General features: G+C 46.1%; 3 protein-coding genes across 5 annotated transcripts in view; 2 read left to right on the top strand and 1 right to left on the bottom strand.

Annotated features, from left to right (window-relative positions):
• itga5 (integrin, alpha 5 (fibronectin receptor, alpha polypeptide)) overlaps positions 1 to 12,250 on the top strand; it is a 46,573-nt gene extending 34,323 nt beyond the window's left edge. The window contains exons 22-30 of the mRNA XM_061257236.1: positions 58 to 137; positions 542 to 622; positions 740 to 845; positions 989 to 1,147; positions 3,439 to 3,546; positions 6,271 to 6,384; positions 7,284 to 7,385; positions 7,718 to 7,840; positions 9,582 to 12,250. Of these exons, the coding sequence (XP_061113220.1) occupies positions 58 to 137; positions 542 to 622; positions 740 to 845; positions 989 to 1,147; positions 3,439 to 3,546; positions 6,271 to 6,384; positions 7,284 to 7,385; positions 7,718 to 7,840; positions 9,582 to 9,665 (957 nt within the window). The 3' untranslated portion in view covers positions 9,666 to 12,250. The remainder of the gene's footprint in view (positions 1 to 57; positions 138 to 541; positions 623 to 739; positions 846 to 988; positions 1,148 to 3,438; positions 3,547 to 6,270; positions 6,385 to 7,283; positions 7,386 to 7,717; positions 7,841 to 9,581) is intronic.
• Positions 12,251 to 13,161: 911 nt separating this feature from the next.
• LOC133138646 (uncharacterized) lies at positions 13,162 to 17,550 on the top strand. Its single transcript, XM_061257573.1, has 3 exons — positions 13,162 to 13,435; positions 14,293 to 14,410; positions 16,075 to 17,550. Exons 2-3 carry the CDS (start codon positions 14,313 to 14,315, stop codon positions 17,057 to 17,059), a joined length of 1,083 nt encoding a protein of 360 aa, XP_061113557.1. The 5' UTR covers positions 13,162 to 13,435; positions 14,293 to 14,312; the 3' UTR covers positions 17,060 to 17,550.
• The window catches only part of rapgef3 (Rap guanine nucleotide exchange factor (GEF) 3), a 41,786-nt gene continuing 38,689 nt past the window's right edge, over positions 17,450 to 20,546 (bottom strand). For all 3 annotated transcript variants that reach the window (XM_061257572.1, XM_061257570.1, XM_061257571.1), the window contains one exon: positions 17,450 to 20,063. In XM_061257572.1, coding sequence (XP_061113556.1) covers positions 19,945 to 20,063 — 119 coding nt within the window. In that variant the 3' untranslated portion in view covers positions 17,450 to 19,944. The remainder of the gene's footprint in view (positions 20,064 to 20,546) is intronic.

The raw sequence follows: 20,546 nt of genomic DNA, 5'->3' as shown, positions 1-20,546 counted from the left end.
TCTCTCTGGCTCTCTGTTGCAAACCCTCCCCCTGATGGCGATTGGTTATGTCTACAGCTCTGGGCGGGGCTCCGCTTCACCGTGCCACGCCTACGGGACACGCGCAGGACGGTGCAGTTTGAGCTCCAGATACGCAGGTGAAGGCCCGCCCCCGTACCGCACCCACAGTAGCACCTGTCATCAGCACAGCCAAATGTTCAGTATTTTGTAGATTTTTCTTTTGTCTGAGATTTGATATGTCACTGCAAACTTACTTCAATGGCTGTACATAACTTTACACACATTCAGAAATGCATGTAATAATATGGGAATAGCAAATAGAGCAACTATGATAATGAGTATTACTGCGTGTGTATGCTTTCATTAAATTGTGCTTTTCAGATGAGCTGGGGTTTAATCTCATTGATTCTCTTCATAATGTTCCTGTACTGCCATACACAGTGTGGTCCTCAGAACTGCCGTGCTCTTATGGAGTAATCTGTCCCCTAACAAATGTAAACTATGATAGTCTGTTAAAATGTCTCTCTCTATCCCCCCACAGTAAGAATGAGAATAACTCTCGGAGTGAGCTTGTGCCGTATAAACTGGAGGTGGCTGTGGTGGCTGATGTCATTCTGCAGGGGTGAGTCCAGGAACACCAGTACCCTCCACTTCTGACGCTCTCTGTGTGAGTGCGTACCTGTGTATGAGTCTCCATGCTTTCCCCTCTCACATTCACGCTTCCTCTTTCTGTCTGAAGAGTGTCCCACCCCGACAAGGTCATCTTTCCTCCCCAAAACTGGAAAGCAACCAAGAGGCCGCAGTTGGAGGAGGACGTTGGGCCACCAGTTCAGCATGTGTATGAGGTAGGAGATCCCCTCTGTGAGCGAGATGGAGACCTTTCACTGGAGATGGGGACTCCAATGAGTCATTAAAATAATTGCAAAATCAATAAATCATTAAAGAACACATTTTAACTTCAACCCTTTTCTCCCCCCCTCTCTCCTAGCTGTTTAACAATGGGCCGAGCATGATAAGCCACACCCTCCTGGAGCTGCACTGCCCAATGAGGGTCAAGGCTCATTGGCTCATGTACCCACTGGAGGTGACCACCGTAGGACCGCTCAACTGTTCCACAGACCAGGTCATCAACCCCCAGAACCTCAAGGTGAGGACCTCCCGGACCTGAGCTGGGTCTGGTGCTGGGCATTACAGTGTCTGTTTTAGGGCGTTGTCACTCCTGTGGTTCAGTTGCTTTGTTCCGATTCACTAACTAATACGTTACAATGTTGCACTTTCCCTTTTGTTTCGTGTTCACGTGGCATTATTTAACAGCAGTGCTGCCCCACCATGCGTAGAGTTTTGCACAGCGGATGAGTTGTTTTTGGTAGGTTGAGTCGATTGCTTTGAAACTGCAAAGGAACCGCTCCAGAGTTTGCTTGGAAGCGCTACGTGTTTTGGTCCTCACCAGATTTCTGCATTCCCAGCTTGCAAAGTCTTTCGAAACATGTAGTGTCAATCCGAACACATTCAAATGCCAACTGCCCCGTGTGTTTCCCAGAATTTGAAATGCTTTGAGTCTGAACTCTAGGTTCCAGAACGCACGTCGACTGTTGCTCCTGGCTTTGTGTTCGCTCACTGGTGTGCAGTCAGGGCTGAAAGAGGATGACGGGGGTGGATTGTCCTGTGTCTTTGTCCCGTTTGAGTCACAGGCAAGCAGAACAAAAATATAGACCTATTTAATGAACATTTGTCCTTAACTTTGACCACCAAATACTTGTTACAAACAAAAACGTTCAGTAATGACTGAAATTCACTTGCTGAGCTGTCTTTGGGAACAGAGTTACTCTTTCATTTATTTGCGATATTGCAGCGCGGAAAGCACATGACGGGCAGGCACACAGTCACGGGGGAACGGCGTGGCAGCGGTCACTGTTTGTGAGGCTCTGGAGCTGCTGAGCAGACCTGTTCCGTCACACGGCTGTGCATCGTGGTTTACGAGTCAATCAAAGATTAATGACACCCTTAATTCTGTCAGTGGTGCCATTTTAATTAATCTGGGGGATTCTGGCAAAGCTCCCTGCCACCGCTCATAATTGCTCTTGGATTTTGACCCTGACTCAATTACTGTGGGTTTGCTCTGAGCTTTAATTGACCGTGTGTGACATTAGAAACATCTTGCTGAGAGCGGTGTCGTCTGTGACCAGATGTAGGTCTTGTCTTTGCTTGAATTTCTGCTTCAGAGGGTGTGTGCTGATGACTCTGGAGTGCTGTCGCCTGGTATGTCTTTCAAAATGGGTGCAAACATCCATGTCTGGTCTGAACCCTTGATGTTGTTCTTGTCTCGTCTTGTCTCATGGTTGGTCAGTGTTGTGTGTGTCTAGCCTGGGGGTTATTCGGTGTTGCCTGTGTGTGGTCCAGACTGTTGGTCAGTGTTGCCTGTGTTGGTCAGTGTTGCTTGGGTCTGTACAGACTGTTGATCGGTGTTGCTTGTGTCTATACTGTACTGTTGGTCAGTGTTGCCTGTGTCTGTACTGTACCATTGGTTGGTGTTGCCTGTCTTGATCAGTGCTGCTTGTCTGTACTGGACTATTGGTTGGTGTCTATATTATGCCCATGGTTGGTGTTGCCTGTGTCTATACTATGTCATTGGTCTGTGTTGCTTGTGTCTGTACTGAACCCTTGGTCGGTGTTGATTGTGTCTGTACTGAACCCTTGGTCGGTGTTGATTGTGTCTGTACTGAACCCTTGGTCTGTGTTGCTTGTGTCTGTACTGAACCCTTGGTCGGTGTTGATTGTGTCTATACTGAACCCTTGGTCGGTGTTACTTGTGTCTGTACTGAACCCTTGGTTGGTGTTGATTGTGTCTGTACTGAACTCTTGGTCTGTGTTGCTTGTGTCTGTACTGAACTCTTGGTCGGTGTTGCTTGTGTCTGTACTGAACCCTTGGTCGGTGTTAATTGTGCCTGTACTGAACTCTTGGTCGGTGTTGCCTGTGTCTATACTATGTCATTGGTCTGTGTTGCTTGTGTCTGTACTGAACCCTTGGTCGGTGTTGATTGTGTCTGTACTGAACCCTTGGTCTGTGTTGCTTGTGTCTGTACTGAACCCTTGGTCGGTGTTGATTGTGTCTATACTGAACCCTTGGTCGGTGTTACTTGTGTCTGTACTGAACCCTTGGTTGGTGTTGATTGTGTCTGTACTGAACTCTTGGTCTGTGTTGCTTGTGTCTGTACTGAACCCTTGGTCGGTGTTAATTGTGCCTGTACTGAACTCTTGGTCGGTGTTGCTTGTGTCTGTACTGAACCCTTGGTCGGTGTTAATTGTGCCTGTACTGAACTCTTGGTCGGTGTTGCTTGTGTCTGTACTGAACCCTTGGTCGGTGTTGATTGTGTCTGTACTGAACTCTTGGTCAGTGTTGATTGTGTCTGTACTGAAAATGGTTTCTTGCCTCCACAGCTTCAGCAGTCCCCCACTGAGCAGCCGCCCCTGCAGACGCCCAACCCGGGACACCACATCGAGAAGAGGGACACCCAGAAGGACCAGCTGTCTGAACCAGGAAACCTGGTGAGAGAGCAAAAGACTGTCTCAGGGGGTGAAGGCTGTGGAGATGGAGAGCAAGGAGTGTGGGGGAGCAGGAGGAAGGGAGAGAGAAGAGGAGGAAATTCATCAGGGAACTGGGAAGAGAGAGGCTGGGAATGGTTAATACAAACAACTCATGTCATTGAGTTGAATATGTGTATGAGTCACTTTTTGTGAAATTGTGATGATGACAAAGCTGATAAGCAGTCTGAAGCAGGGACCTCTTCTTTTATGGTGTGCAATTCCTTCCTCGGCTGAGCCTGGGGCTATGAACTGAGGAACCGGCCTTGAATAACCCTGTTTGAGTCATGGAGGTGCAGTGCAATTATGGGGGAGTGATTCAGGGGGGCAGTGAGGCACAGGTGTGTTATTTTACATGGGGCTGGATGGTGGCCGTCAGCTCTAGAGTCATCAATCACAAGGTTTCATTAGCAGTGTGGGGCCTTGCCACTCATCTGCTGTGACGGGCCCTCTAATCTTCCACACGCGCTGCTGTTATTATTGGGGGCCGCTGCACCCCAGCAGACAGTGGCCCGTTCAGTGGAGCTGCCACAGGTGGCCGTCCTCCTGCCAGTCTGAAAAGGCTCTCTGTCTTTGACTGGCCATATACTCCTTTACATTTTTTACATTTTACATTTACATTTTAGTCATTTGGCAGACGCTTTTAATCCAAATTTCTGTTTGCCGACTTCTTCTGAAATGGCTTCTGAATCCCTCACTGTAGGTTAGCCTTCTGGTTATTTGTTTAATGTGTCCATGTGTTGGTTTGCGAAATTCATTTAAAGTTTATTACTGGGAAAGGGCAAAAATTGGGCAGTTGAACTCTGGGGGGAAATGCCAACCCCTCGCCAAGAGTTTCATCCAGCCTTATTGGGCTGAAGTGACTAGCTGAAATGGCTTTGGGTGAGAGAGGATTTGGGTGATATTTGTTGTCATAGAGGCCGTTTTGGGGGATTTTAGGTGTCACAGGGGGCCTTCCGCAGCTGGAACAGATTTCAGGCGCTGGGGGCCCGGCCCTTGAGGGGTCGTTCCTGGGCTGAGCCCCCAGAGGACCTGGCCCCTCCAGGCACAGCTGACCGGCGGCCTGGACTCCAGCCTCACACTGCAGCTCCACTCAGCCATGGCCTTATAAGACTGAGTTATGCAGTAACACACCTCCTGGTGTTCCTGCTGCACTGAACGACCCTGCTGACCCAACCCCGCCCGACCCCCCCCCCCCCCCCCCCCCAGGCAGGCCCTAGGCCACAGCACGTTCCCCAGGCTTCATGCCGCACAGTGTCCTGACAGGCCCTACTGCTGAATCCTTACCCCTTTAAAAAGCCTGACACGCCCTACCCCCAAATCCTTACCCCTTTAAAAAGCCTGACAGGCCCTACCGCCAAATCCTTACCCCTTTAAAAAGCCTGACAGGCCCCTACCGCTGAATCCTGTCCCCTTTAAAAAGCCTGACAGGCCTGTACCGCCAAATCCTTACCCCTTTAAAAAGCCTGACAGCCCCTACCGCTGAATCCTGTCCCCTTTAAAAAGCCTGACAGGCCCGTACCGCCAAATTCTTACCCCTTTAAAACGCCTGACAGGGCTCTATAAAGTTGAACACTTGGCAGGTCTGTACTCCCTTATAAAGCTGAATGCCTGGCAGGTCTGTACTCCCTTATAAAGCTGAATGCCTGGCAGGTCTGTACACCCTTATAAAGCTGAATGCCTGGCAGGTCTGTACTCCCTTATAAAGCTGAATGCCTGGCAGGTCTGTACACCCTTATAAAGCTGAATGCCTGGCAGGTCTGTACACCCTTATAAAGCTGAATGCCTGGCAGCTCTTGCTCCGGGGAGTCCTGCTCGTCTGACTGTCCTCTCGGGAATCTAACAGGCTACTTTCTCCCTGCGTTGGCACCTTTGGCTCGGAGATTTAACCTCGCTGAGGGGGCGGCGTGCCGCCGGGGGTGGTCTGCTTACTCACAGAAATGTTTAGTCTGCGAGAGGCCTGTGAGCAGGACCGGCGGCGTACCCAGGGCATGATTAAGAGCGCGTATTCCTGCCGCCCTGTAAAAAAGAAACCCTCCTTTCGGTGGCGAGGCAGTCATTCTGATAGCTGTGCCCGCCTGTAAACCTTTACAGTCTCATGACATTCCCTCAGACTGTCCTAATTTGAAGCAGCCTCTACGAAATTGACAGCATTGGGGCGCTCGTTACTTTTTGGGCCGAGATACAGGAACTGCTGATCGCTGTTCTCTCAGTCCCTTCCTCACCTCCACATCTCGGACAGAGATGTCTTTCTGTCTCTCTCTCTCTCTGTCTCTCTCCATCTCTCTTTCTCGCTCTCTGTCTCTCCCTCTCTCTCTTCAAGGATTCAAGGAACAAAAGCATTTAAGAAAATATAGAATACACAACTCACCTTTTTAATATAAGTAGCAGTAAAGTAATATAATTGACTGTCGCTGTCTGTATTAATTCTAATGTATGTATCGTTACAGCATACGTATGAACATAACAATATTTGTTGAAGGGTTGAACAGTGCATTCGGCCCATCTATTCTGAATCCAAATGAATGGGGGGTGCTGTATGTGTATGTGTATGTGTATGTGTATGTGTATGTGTATGTGTATGTGTATGTGTATGTGTATGTGTATGGGGTTGGTGACTTAGGGGAGGCTCTGTGTGAGAAGGGTTCTGTGCTGTAATGTGCCGTGTGCGTCTCTTCCGTTCTGCAGTCCTGCTCCAATGTGGAATGCTGGGTGCTGCACTGCAATGTGGGCCTCCTGGAGAAGGGCACCAGTGCCATCCTCAAAGTGCGCTCCCGAATCTGGGCCGAGACCTTCATAGAGGTGAGGGGGGCCAATGGCTGGGGAGGGCTGCTGGGGCATCTACTGCAAATGTGTGTTAATGTAGCTCTATAAACTACCCTGGGCATGGGTAAATGTAGTGATGATGATGATGATGATGATGATTATGAGAATGACAAGAGACTATAATGGTGTGGGAGCAAGAGAAGAATGCATTTATATTAGTCTCTGTTCATTATCTTTTTGGACATACACAATTGTGGACAATACATTTTTACCTGTGCGTCAGCGCATACCGTGGATTGAATCTAACTGTCTTTCCCATTGATATAATTCTGGTTCAGAGGTTTCTAAAATAGAGGATTAGAGAATGTAGAGAATTCTCGAGATCGAAAACCATAAATGAGAGGCTTTTAAAAGGTTAAGTGACCCTCTGCTGTGACTCCATTATGAGGTGAATGTCAGTAAGTGAATGCTGAAGGAGAGGCAGCAGCCTTAGACAAAGCAGCGAGACAGTCTGCTATGGGATCAAAGGTCACCTCTGCACCTCTTTCTGGTGTGCGTGTGCGTGTGCGTGTGCGTGTGCGTGTGCGTGTGCGTGTGTGTGTGTGTGTGTGTGTGTGTGTGTGTGTGTGCATTGAAAATTCATTAGCTTTGCGGTCTGAGGGTTGTCATAGGATTGGAATGTCAGAGTGATTTGGTGGAAGTGACTGGGCCCTGGACCAGCTGTTCTCTGAGGAAACACTGTCATCTGCTGGTCACTAATGTAACTATACCAAAGGATACTGGATAGTATTACTCATGTGGCCTCTCTGTGATATCATGCTACTTTTGAATGGATGAGTTGGCGCATGTAATCACAAGACTATGAAAGAGGGGAAAAGATATTTATGGTTTAAATCATATTTCATACAGACCCTTCTCTCTTTCTCTCTCTGCAGAGGACATACAAACAGTACGTGTTGGAGTGCTCTGCCAGGTACAGTGTGCAGAAGATGCCCTACACCATCCTGCCCAAGGAGGCTCCCAGCGGATCCAAAAAGGTGCGTGGCTTCCTGCTTGTTCTGAGACATTCAGTCTAGATTCTTGGTTTGCACATTGAGCAATGTATTGTCTATGAAATGGTAGAATGGAAACATAAACACTTTTTTAAATGTGGTATTCAAATGTAGGAAGTTGAGGATATGGTGGAGGGGGTGGTGACTGTTTTAGGCTGGCAGTCACCGGTGATGTCTGTGATGGTTGGGATGGTGATTGTCTGTGCTGACTGATGTGGTAGTGGTTGTCGGTGGTGACCGTTTTGGGGTGGTGGTTCCCGGAGGCGAATGCATTGGGGTGGGGGTAGCTGGTGGTGACGCGGTGTTTGTTGTGGCAGGTGGTGACCCCGGTTGTGTGGAGCAAGCCTGACAACCAGTACGCCGTGCCGCTGTGGATCATCATACTGGCCATCCTAGCAGGGCTGCTGCTGCTCGCCCTGCTAATCTACGTCCTGTACAAAGTGAGTACTGTTAGCGCCCTGCTAATCTACATCCTGTACAAAGAGAGTACTGTTAGCGCCCTGCTAATCTACGTCCTGTACAAAGTCAGTACTGTTAGTGCCCTGCTAATCTACGTCCTGTACAAAGTGAGTACTGTTAGCGCCCTGCTAATCTACATCCTGTACAAAGAGAGTACTGTTAGCGCCCTGCTAATCTACATCCTGTACAAAGAGAGTACTGTTAGTGCCCTGCTAATCTACGTCCTGTAAAAGTGAGTACTGTTAGCGCCCTGCTAATCTACGTCCTGTACAAAGTGAGTACTGTTGGCGCCCTGCTAATCTACGTCCTGTACAAAGTGAGTACTGTTAGCGCCCTGCTAATCTACGTCCTGTACAAAGTGAGTACTGTTAGCGCCCTGCTAATCTACGTCCTGTACAAAGTGAGTACTGTTAGCGCCCTACTCATCTACGTCCTGTACAAAGTGAGTACTGTTAGCGCCCTGCTAATCTACGTCCTGTACAAAGTGAGTACTGTTAGCGCCCTACTCATCTACGTCCTGTACAAAGTGAGTACTGTTAGTGCCCTGCTAATCTACGTCCTGTACAAAGTGAGTACTGTTAGCGCCCTACTCATCTACGTCCTGTACAAAGTGAGTACTGTTAGCGCCCTGCTAATCTACGTCCTGTACAAAGTGAGTACTGTTAGCGCCCTGCTAATCTACGTCCTGTACAAAGTGAGTACTGTTAGCGCCCTGCTAATCTACGTCCTGTACAAAGTGAGTACTGTTAGCGCCCTGCTAATCTACGTCCTGTACAAAGTGAGTACTGTTAGCGCCCTGCTAATCTACGTCCTGTACAAAGTGAGTACTGTTAGCGCCCTGCTAATCTACGTCCTGTACAAAGTGAGTACTGTTAGCGCCCTGCTAATCTACGTCCTGTACAAAGTGAGTACTGTTAGCGCCCTGCTAATCTACGTCCTGTACAAAGTGAGTACTGTTAGCGCCCTGCTAATCTACGTCCTGTACAAAGTGAGTACTGTTAGCGCCCTGCTAATCTACGTCCTGTACAAAGTGAGTACTGCTTGCGCCCGCACTGCTTGCCAGGAATCCTGGGTCTCACTGGCAGACTGACTGCCAATTCACCAGAAGGGAAAGAAAGGTGCTGACTAAGGCATATGAACAAATGCAGTGTGTGTAAATGAAGGGGCAGCACCACAATTCAGTTTTTATAGGTGGCTCTATGTTCCGTGCGTTGTCCACTTGGTCACTACATTTAATGTAGTAATGTAGTTCATTCAATTAATCCACTTATTGTAGGTAATTAGGGCTCTCATGGAAACAAACCCAGAAGAGTCTCAATGCTGGCTGCCCTGTTCTGGTCTTTTGGTTTTTTTGATTGCAGTGCAATTGCAGCTTTGAAGGTGTTAGTCAGCCTTCCTGGAGCTACTGCTGCTTTTATAAGTTTTTTATTATGTATTCCCTTTTGCACTTTATTTGTTAGTTGTTCTGGGGAAGTGCATGTGCTACATCAGGTGTGTGCAGCTTTGACCCTGGTGGGGCAGTGTGTTCACAATGGTATGAAGTGAGAGATTAGTTGAATTGTTGATTAATTTTGAAATGGAACATGTACGAAATTTGGGCTAGTTGAGGAATTAAGAAGTTCATGATCGAAATTCAGATTGATCCAGTGCTCCGCATCCACCCTTGCCAAATGTGTGGTCCCCTATTCTCACCCCTTCTTCTCTCCTCTTCTCGTCCTGCAGCTGGGATTTTTCAAGCGATCCCTACCCTATGGCACAGCCATGGAGAAGGCCCAACTGAAGCCCCAGGCTACATCAGAGGCCTAACCAAAAGAAGCTGGGGGTCCAAACATCACACCAAACATCTTTTTCCCTCTTTGTCAAATTGGGAAAAGAATAGGCAAATAATTCACCCACAAGATAGAACAGGAAACTACAAGACTGTGTGATACTGTAACAGATGGCAGTTGAAGATTTTCAGAGAAAAGACCACTGGAAATTCATCTGTACTGCACTAGAAAGAAAGAAAAATAAGCGCTCTCAATCCAAATGAATGTTTTTAATTTATGTTTTTTTACATGGAGCATTGGGGTTTGGTTTCCAAACAGTGAGAAGTTCTATACCACAGGCAGAACTGTGTCAGGCATCAGGGTGGGGTGGAGATCAGGGCCTGTTCAGTACTGCATTGCTCACACACATCCGGAAAGGTGTGACGTGTGGAACCTCCCCAACCACTGATCTTCATTCATAGCCGTACTGGTTCTTGATCCCAACCCGTTGCATTTTCCTGATCTTGCTTTTCTCAAGACGGGGTATTTTAATTGATTTCAAATGTCTTTAATGGTGCTAGAATTAAGTCCTATGACTGAATGTTCCCAGCTGACCGTGAGGGCTGGTGAGAAATGTCTGGTCCCCTGTTTCTGATCGCCCCATGACTGCTTCCACAGAATTAAACCAAAAGCTGGGAAAAACATGCCCAGGGAAGGAGCTCTCGACACCAAATACTTGCTTCACTGAAATCTCCATCTTCCAAAGGTGTTTTCAGTCTTTGGACCAAGCATGGTCTGACACTCATACCCGTTTATCTTTAGTCAGGGACTTTCTTTTTGATTTTGTGTTATTGTTCTTTGGACTTAATGGTTCAGAAAGGCTTAAAAAGACACTGGGCTTTTATTCAAGAGGACTGCAGCGAAGGTAGAGGTGTCTTGTAACAGAATGAAAGATGTGCTCTGTTTGCTATGAAGCAAGTTCTGCAAATCCCCCCCTGACTTCCTCTCATCCACCAATCAGTACACAGGTGCTGCTCACGCTGGGACATCACTGGAGCAGCCATAGACTCTCTGGTGAAATGGTGTGAGACTCATGAAGCTGTGTTAAACTTTCTCATTCAGGGTGTGTCCCCTTAAACCGATGAAAAGACTGTGTCAGACGTGACCTGCGTTGGCCTTGCGCCATGGGTCTATTATAGATTAAAGCGCAGACAATCAAAGCTGGATGGTGTGGGGAGGGGGAAGGGGGAAGGGGGTGGCTTGCAGACATCCTAAAGGTGTCTTGACTGATACAACTGCAGGAATGAGTTGTGTAAATGATTATTCAATGCAGCAATAATGTAGACGCCATAAGGGCACAGTCGCGTAAGAACCGTAGTGGGTTTTGCTTCCCGAGTGTGGCTGTTGTTTCCATGTTAAAATGCTTTGAGAGCAACAGAAGTTGATACCAGCATATGTGTGTGTACATGGATGGTTGGCCATATCTATAGAAGTCTGTGTGTACACACAGCACCAAAGACATCCCTCACCATACCGATGGCTGCAGCTTCAACCAGGGACTGAATATTTGTGTTTGTCTTGGAGTTTAATCTTTTGCTTTTGTGTGTGCTTGTGTGTGCATGCATATGCATATGTGTGCCTGAGATAGTGAGGGCTTGCATGTGTTTGTAAGTGTGTGTGTGTGTGTGTGTGTGTGTGTGTGTTGTTTGTTTGTTTGTGGGTGGGTGCTTGTGTGTACATGTTTGTGTATGTGGAAGTGCTTGTGTTTTGGTGAGTGAGGGAGATGGTTATTTTTTCCCAATAACTAGGTCCTCTCCCTTTATTAACAACCGATTTCAGAGTCAGGTATGAATGAAACGGTCTACCAGCAGTGCTTAGACTATCCTGCTACTAGACCACAATCTGTTCAGAGTGATTCAACCCTTAACACAATGATTCATCGTGGCTAGGAGCTACAGTGGTTGTTCATGTATTGGCTGGGAAAGGACTGTACTGTATTGGAATAAAGTATGCCCAAGTCACCTGTATGGGACAGCAGCTGGGTATTGGGGAAACCTAAAACTGTGTTAAGTGCAATATTATTATCTTATCTTCAGTGTCTACGATCGGTTTAGAGCTTAAAGGCTGACCCAAGTGCAGTCGCCATCACCTTCAAGATAAAAAGTCGTTGAACTGAACTGTGGGGACAGTTTGACTTACTGTGTCTGTTTTATTTTATTTCCAAGTCCCAGTACACATAAAAGCCTCAAGTTTTACTCAAGCCATTTGAATTTAAAACCAGCTGTTAACTCACCCTCGGTTTCTTTATTTTTGTTTTCTAAAATATTAGTACTGTACAGATTTGAAGTACAAGCAATTATTTATATTGTCACAAGTTGTTTGGAAAATAAACACTTTTTTAAAATGTTAGTAGGAGAAAGCACTGGGTCTGTCCTTGTTTTTAAGATGTCTCTTCCCTTCTTTTTTGAGTTGTAAATATGTATCTTGTGAGGAGACTATTTGAAAATTCAATGGAAAAACTGATTTGTTGTGAAATTTCCTTTCCCCATATTGGAGGAAATGTTATGGTGTTTTTAAAAGTGTTTCTTTGTATTGTATTTTACTGTTTGCGTTTCAAATAAAATTTTCGATTTTTACTAAGAAGTGAGATTCTTTACTTTATTTATTTTTTTACGCATAGGCTACTTGATGGCAAAAATGCGAAATCACCCACAGGTGCTTAGATAAGAGGAATACCCAGGAATAGCTCTGTATTCATATTATATAAAATGGGGAATTATAGTGGCAGTTCATACCTTTGATATGCTGTAGACCAATGATTCCCCTGGGGACCCCATGTGTATGCTGGTTTTCGTTCCAACCACAATTAAAATCCAAGAATTTTAACAAGCTGTTAATCTTTCTGTTACATTGAAACGGCTCTCCCCTTAAGCTACATTGTCAGAAATGCCTAAGCATGCCATGATGAATTAAAGTCCCATTTTCACATTGTGCTATATTGCAAACAATTACATAAAGAGAGTAACTGAACAGATAAGGACTGAGGTGAATCAACAAGTTCCTAAATGGTGAAAGTGGGGACACCAGGCCATGAAAACCTTTTGGTTGATCATATAGGATGCATTCAAGTACTAAGAAAAGAATGAACCAAACATAGATTATGTTCATAAATTCACAGGAGAAATTATGAAAGAACTTAAAGTGTTCAACAACCATATGTTGCCTCATTTTCTGTAATTGTTTGCAATATAGCACAATATTAACATGGGACCTACATTCTTCATTGCGTACATGGCCATTTCAGACATAATGTGGTTTTCGAGGGTAAATAATCCCTCAAAACATGACAAGTACCTATTTTAGAAAAATTAACACCGTGTAAAAAATTTGGGATTGCCATTGTGATTGGAACGAAAACCAGCACAGGCAAGTGAAAACCACCAATGGCTTTAGAAACCCACTTATGAAAGTGGGTGTGTGACATCAATAGCCTATAGATACACCAATATGCCTTCGATGTTTAAAATGGGGATTGCGTTTTTGCAGTAGAATTAACATACTTCATTGATGTAAAGAAAAGCCGACGTCGTTTAAGTGCAATTATGGTAACCTGATACGATTGTGGTCGTAATTTGTGTTTTGGTGGGCGTGGGTCAGTATTAGCGCTTGTGCCATCTGTTCGCGCTGAACGGCAGGACACGCGGATGGACTGTAGCAGCCCAAGTGGGAGTGAAACAATAGCGTCCATCTGTTTGTGTAGCTACTAAAAGTTAGTTGATCCCACATTTCCCGGGCAAAAGACAATCATAACATTGAGGATATTACGAGGTAAGCGTAACGTACATTTAAAACGAACAAATTAGCTGTTACTGAATTAGGGACTTCGCTACACCTGCGGAATTGATTTAGTTTGGCGGTCGAATGATTGTTTCTTTAAAACGCCATCTGTTACTGAATTAAACAACGGCGATAGTCTCGTACATTTCAGATAATAACGAAAAACTTATTTTGCGAATCATCACAGAATGATTTAATATTATCGCTAAAATTATAACAAAATGCCAAACACTAGACTTATCAATTAGCCTACTGAACATTACTACGGATTGCTTTCGGCACAATAGCCGAATAACTTGAATAACAACGTAAACAAGAACATGTGTGGAAACATATTGGCTACTTAATAAAATACGTCTATAACGGGTGCATCACAGTAGGCTATGGCTGGTTACCAAATGGGGTGTGCTGCAAGCGATGTATGAATTCTTAAATTCGTCCTTTCTAAAGCCACTTTCTTTCTGTGCAAAACTTTTCTAACTAGGACCCACAATAATTAAGATTTCTCTGCAAAAAAACTCGGGGAATTGTTGGTCTCACAAAATAGTTTGTGTGTAGCTCAATAGTTTGAAATTCCATCATCTTGATATAATGAGACTGTTCCATGTGTTCATTTTAAATTCAAGAAAGTGAATGAATTTCATTTGTGATGCTTTTCATGCATTATATGGCAGAGTGAGCCCTATACCCTGTGCTATCTGTACTGATCACTGTGCTGTACTTCAGTAGCAAAATGTGATTGTTCACAGAGACCAGTGATTGACAGCACATGGTAGCTCCACCCATCTTGCGTCTCATGAAACCTCAGACTCCATGTGCTCGTGTAAATCTCTGTGCTCTGTGTTCAGTGGTCCCCCCCTTAGGTCAGATGGGGCCCTCTCACCAATCCATCATTTTGCTGGTTATCATGGTAACCATGCTCCTTCTCTTGATGGGATTGATCTTATGGCTTCTACATCACTGCAGGTATGGTCTCCCCACATTACCATAAGCATGTTAGCATCTCACCACATTGCCATAAGCATTTCAGCATCCCACCACATTGCCATAAGCATGTTAGCATCTCACCACATTGCCATAAGCATGTTAGCATCTCGCCACATTGAATACGCATGTTAGCATCTCGCCACATTGAATACGCATGTTAGCATCTCGTCACATTGCCATAAGCATGTTAGCATCTCGTCACATTAGCATAAGCATGTTAGCATCTCGTCACATTAGCATAAGCATGTTAGCATCTCGTCACAGTAGCATAAGCATGTTAGCTTCTCGTCACGTTAGCATAAGCATGCTAGCATCTCGTCACATTAGCATAAGCATGTTAGCATCTCGTTACATTAACATAAGCATGTTAGCATCTCGTCACATTAGCATAAGCATGTTAGCTTCTCGTCACATTAGCATAAGCATGTTAGCATCTCGTCACATTTGCATAAGCATGTTAGCATCTCGTCACACTAGCATAAGCATGTTAGCATCTCGTCACATTAACATAAGCATGTTAGCATCTCGTCACATTAGCATAAGCATGTTAGCATCTCACCACATTGCCATAAGCATGTTAGCATCTCACCACATTGCCATAAGCATGTTAGCATCTCGCCACATTGAATAAGCATGTTAGCATCTCGCCACATTGAATAAGCATGTTAGCATCTCGTCACATTGCCATAAGCATGTTTGCATCTCGTCACATTAGCATAGGCATGTTAGCATCTCATTACATTAGCATAAGCATGTTAGCATCTCGTCACATTAGCATAAGCATTAGCATAAGCATGTTAGCATCTCGTCACATTAACTTAAGCATGTTAGCATCTCGTCACATTAGCATAAGCATGTTAGCATCTCGTCACATTAACATAAGCATGTTAGCATCTCGTCACATTAACATAAGCATGTTAGCATCTCAATTCCTGACGTTTTCATTTCACAATGCAACTTGCAAAGGTTCATTCAATTTGTTTGTGATTTCATTGGACAGAGGATGTGGATGGCAAAAAATATTTTACAGTGAAATCCCCAGTGTGTAAATTGGAACCCACTAAATTTGAGAATAGTTAGCCTGTCTACCAGTGATTAAGTTTATGGCGTCTTGCTCATACTAGTAAAAGGTGTGGTTTCATGTTGTTCCATTTTTTATATTTTAGTCATTTGGCAGACGCTTTTAATCCAAAGCGACTTGCAAGTGCATAGGTTCTACCATAAGTCAAAGCATCACATCCTGAAACTAGCAAAATACACATGAAATGCTGTTCTAAACATAGTTGTCATCATAAGTGCATTTTTTTTTTTTTTTTTTTTTTGGGGGGGGGGGTGGGGTTAGACAAGGATAGGGATATCAGAAAGGAGGGGCAGGGGAAATCAGGAGGGAGGACTAAGGTAGAGTTTGAAGAGGTGGGTTTTGAGTCTGCGTCGAAATAGGGGGGGGGGATTCTGCTGTTCTGACAGTGGTAGGCAAGTCATTCCACCACTGAGGAACCAGAGCGGAAAACAGGCGTGAACGTGCAGCTCCACCGCCAGGACGTGTGTGTTCAGTGTTGAGTGTTGTGAATGAATGTGAGGCCCTGTGAGAGACGGGCGCATTTCTCAGCAGCCTGACTGGTCTGTGTTTCTGGTGGTGACAGAGAAAGGCACCGGAGGAGGAAGAAGGGGACACAGTGGCCGGGGATGCGGCTAGTGGCCCGCGATCAGGCCACTTCCACCAGCGGCCTGGCTGTGGCCGCGGGGATTCTGCCCCGAAGCGAGGCTCCCTGCGCTGTGTCTCAGAGCTCCAGCTGGGCCGAGCTGTCGGAGCGCGGGGGGGGCTTGGGGCGGCGTGCCAGCGGCCTGCTGGAGTCGGGCAGCCTGGGGTCCCCCTCCGGAGCCTGCTGGAGGCCGGGGGACGAGCCCAGCCTGGTCAGCGGGGTGCAGAGGATGCCTGGCTCCACCGCCACGGTTGCCGGAGAGGGGTCCATCACGGTCACACCGGCTGGGCGCGCCTCTCTCCCCCATCAGCAGGAGGAGCAGCTGAGGCTGAGCTCTTCTCCCCACGGCCTGGAAACCCAGAGGGTCCCGCCCCTGCCTCAGTCCCCCGTGCTCAGCTACCTCTCCCCGGCCAGCCCGCGGCTGCCACGGCAACCCTCGGCCGTGCTGGCTCCAGAGGGCCCCAGCAGGAACGCGTCCCACGTTTCAGAGTCCAGCTCGGCCCCCAGCACCCTGACCCAGAGCTCGGGGCCGGCATCCCCTCCCGGGGCCCGGGGGACGGGGGAGCGCTCCCTGCTGGAGAGAGCCCGGTCCAGTGGCCTGTTCCAGCGCTCTCGAGCCTGGGTCGTCTCCTGGGCCGACGCCCTGCCTAAACCGGGCCGCGGGGGGAGCCTGGACTCAGGGGTGGACGTGCAGGAACTCCCGCGCCGGGGTGGCCCCGCAGACGGGGGTTCGGGGTCCCTCAGTGTGCCCCCGAATGGAGCGAGAGAAGGGGCAGACCTGGGACCAGGAAGGGGTGACGGGGGCCAGGGGGAGGCGAGTATCTGCCCCAGGGAAACGGCTCTCCCACTGGGCAGTGATGGCAAGAGCAGCAGGCCGAGCCTCTGGCAGAAATGGGAGGAGAGGCCCCTCATAGCCTTCAGATGAATGAGCAGGACTGGCTGTCATACCGATTTAAAACTGTACACTTCATTCTGTGTGTGTGAGGCAGCTTGCCCTGTATATCTCTGTGACAGGCTTATAGATAACCTTTCCCTCACGCTTTTCCCACAACTTGGTTTAGCTCTCAGCTTTTGTATGATTTCGACATTTTTGGCCAAATCTCATGTTCCTTCTACCTTTTAAAGAAGCAAAATTGATGTGCCTTTTTTGGCAGATGCAGATGTTTTTGTGTGTAATTTATTTTTTTGTGTTGTCTTTCCTGTCAAATGCATCTTGCACTAAATTTCAAAATTAGGATTCTAAGATGCATTTGACAGTTTGCAGGTTTTCATATTTTGAATTTCCTTCACGAATGAATACAATGCATTGACATGATTTGTTTGAAATAATTTATTTAAAAAAATAAAAATTTGCACACTTAGTATGAAATATGCTTTACATAAAATGTCAGTTTTTATATTAGTGAGGCTACAAAATTGGTCCATGTGCTGTTTTACTTTGTGTTAATCTTCTAATAAAAAGTAAAAATTACTATTCACTAAGCTTGTTTGCCTACAGTGCATCAAAGCATCCTTTGCAATGGAGCTTGTAGTAACACTGGTGTATTGGCTGGCAGTACAACACTGGATGCTGTGGCAGTTTAACACAAATAACAGCTAATGCCAAGGGTATATTCATGATGAATGTAACGTTGTGGCATGAACACGGCCTTTTGGCTAACAGCAGTCACGGAGGACAGAAATGTATAAGGCACTGAGGAACAGCATTCAAACAGCTCTTACGGCCATGTTGGATTGCAGGAGGGGGATGTGTAAGATGGAGCCTGTTGAAAGTGAATGACTCTACAGTGAATATTTGGAGAGTTGCACCTAGCTGGAAATCCATTAGTTACCAGGAGGGTTCAGAACTCTAGAGGAAAAGACTGTTCAACTGGGATACAGGGGAAGGGATACAGTAGCAGTGAAGTATAGGCCGTAGAGATTAATGTTTTTTGGGGGTTTTTTTGTTTGTTTTTGGAGTGCGTTTCCAGCTAGAGAAACTGTGGGAGCTGGTTTGCTCCTGAAATGTCATTTTGGAATATGTCTCTCAAAGATTATTTATATTTTCAGTTTATAATTAGACATTTTTGGTAATATCCATTTAGACTGGAAATTGGCCAGTGTTTTGTGGAACCAGTTATCACTTTTTTTTTGCCAACATTTGGCAGATGCTCCTGTCCACAGTGATTGCAGTGCAAGTCCCAGTGAAAAGATGAGGGATCAAAGTGCAGTAATTCCCAAGAAGGGCCAAGTGTGTAGTCCCAAGAGAGACGGCAATGTATGAATGAAAAGTTGTGTTGACACCTCACGCACAGCTGGCGCAGGCAGACTGCAGGTCCTCCAGTGGCCACAGGAGGTCACTGTTGCACGGGAACGTGGAACAACTGAACTGTGCCACTCCCGAGCACAAAAGGTTAGGTTTTGTGAACAGATGAGCTTCTGTAAGAGTATGGCATAGTTGCCTACTTAAAGTACAACATGTACTACTTAAAAAAAATAAAATAAAAAAATCCCTTGTTTATGGCAAGCTAAATGGTGGTCTTGCTTTAGACATGGCGGTTCCAGGAAGCCAGCAGTCAGTGAATGAAGTAAACGGACCTTTAAGAATGGCCCCTTTTAGGCACTTTTACAGTTCTTCACCATTTACAGGAGCATAGACCCATGGGTTACCTGCAGCACACCAAACCTGGAACATTCTAGAATGGTCCTTTAAGAAAAAAAAAAAAAAAAAAAAGGTCATGTCGACATGTTCAGCACGGAATGAGGAAGTCTTTGTGGCTGGGATATAGATGCGCTCATAAAAGAGGCCACTTATTAGGTATGCCTACCAAGTGCTGGGTCGGTCACCCTTTTGCCTCTAGAACAGCCAGAATTCTTTATGGTGATATGGATTCAACAAGGTGCTGGAAACATTCCTCATGGTCAATACTGACTCAATAGTCATCATGCAGTTCCGCTGGTGTTTTCAGTCACTACTTCCTGCTGCAAACCTAAAGCTTAAGTTCTGGGGACTGTGCAGGCCATGGCTGTCGAGTAAAGCGCACGTGATCCTGCTGCAAGTATCCAAGAGAGAAAGGGTACACTGGCCAAAGGATGCACATGGTCAACAATAATGCTTAGGTATGCTGTGGCATGCAAATGATGCTGAATTGGTATGAAGGTACTAATGTATGCCAATAAACCATTCTCCATACAATTAGACCATTAACACCAACCTGTACTGTTGGCATAAAGCATGATGGATTCATGCTGTGTACACCAAATTCTTGACCCTACCATGTGCATGTCGTCGCTGAAATGGAGACATCAGGCCAGGCCAGGGAACGTCTTCCAATCTCAAATTGTTTAGTTTTTGGTGATCACATAGTGCTCTGTAGCCTTATCTTCCTGTTCCTAGTGAAGAGAAGTGGAACACGGTATGGTCTTGTGCTGCTGTAGCACATCCGCTTCCTGTGACAAAGATGCCCTTCTGCACAACACTATTGTAAACGGCGGTAATTTGAGCATTTTCTAGCCTTTGGGTTGGCTTGTCTGCCCATTCTCCTCTGACCTCAATAACAAGGTGTTTTCACCCTGAGAACTGGATGCTTTTGTTTATTACACCAGTCTCTGTAAACTCTAGGTAGGGCCTGAAACCAGCTGGCACCAACCGACCAACCGTGCTGGAAGTTGCTTAGCTCACACTTGGATCACCCATTCTAATATTTGGTTGAGTTTCTTCGGCAGGTCTGCATGCTTGATATATTGAGTTGCAGCTACATGATGGAGGAGCAGGCTATTTGCGTTGACAAGCATATTAAAGTGACCATGTATACAAGGAGGCAGTTATCATTAGCGCTCCAATGATCTGGACAGCTGTGTCAGTTTCCGTTGGTTGTCGATCACGTTGAGATTCTGGATGTACTGTCGGACGATGGTGGGGCTGCGCAGAGAGAGGGACTGCTCTGAGTCTGGAGAAAAAGGGAAGGAGGGAAAGAGCAGATAGTAAGAGTCCGCATACCCAGCGGTGTTGAGATGAATTTGGCAACGCAGAGTCCTCATGAATCATCCTGCACCTGTGTAGTTTACGCTCCGATTCGGGGGTGAGAGTAAGCCATTTTGAAGCTATTCTGTAAACGGTGTGAAGTCAGTTTGGACAATGCATCATGAAAAGTAAAGAGAAGCATACACAGGTATTTACATTTCCCATAGCCATCTGTTTTTGTTTGTGACACTTTTTTAATATGCTGTCAAACTTCCTGAATAGTATGTGAGCGCATACTTAGCAAAAACGCAGGAGAAGTAAATATTTCATCCGGGTATTTCTAAGTACACTGAGTATACAGAAATTGTGTACTTTTGTACTTGGCATGTTCAGTAGTAGGGAGGTGTGCTGATTGGGACACAGCCTGAAAGATTCAGGGAAAGATGTGTAGCTGGGTTATAGCGCCACT

This window comes from Conger conger, chromosome 10 (genome assembly GCF_963514075.1).
Source record: "Conger conger chromosome 10, fConCon1.1, whole genome shotgun sequence".
NCBI lineage: Eukaryota > Metazoa > Chordata > Actinopteri > Anguilliformes > Congridae > Conger > Conger conger.
The sequence above is the reverse complement of the archived record's forward strand: the minus strand, read 5'-3'. Positions and strand labels throughout refer to the sequence as shown.

What these genes read in the sequence shown, in the direction of transcription:
- LOC133138646 (XM_061257573.1), top strand. Translation starts at nt 14,313, where the DNA reads ATGGGGCCCTCTCACCAATCCATCATTTTGCTGGTTATCATGGTAACC. An exon ending in TGGCTTCTACATCACTGCAG is followed by an intron (nt 14,411 to 16,074) that starts GTATGGTCTCCC and finishes TGGTGGTGACAG; the next exon opens with AGAAAGGCACCGGAGGAGGA.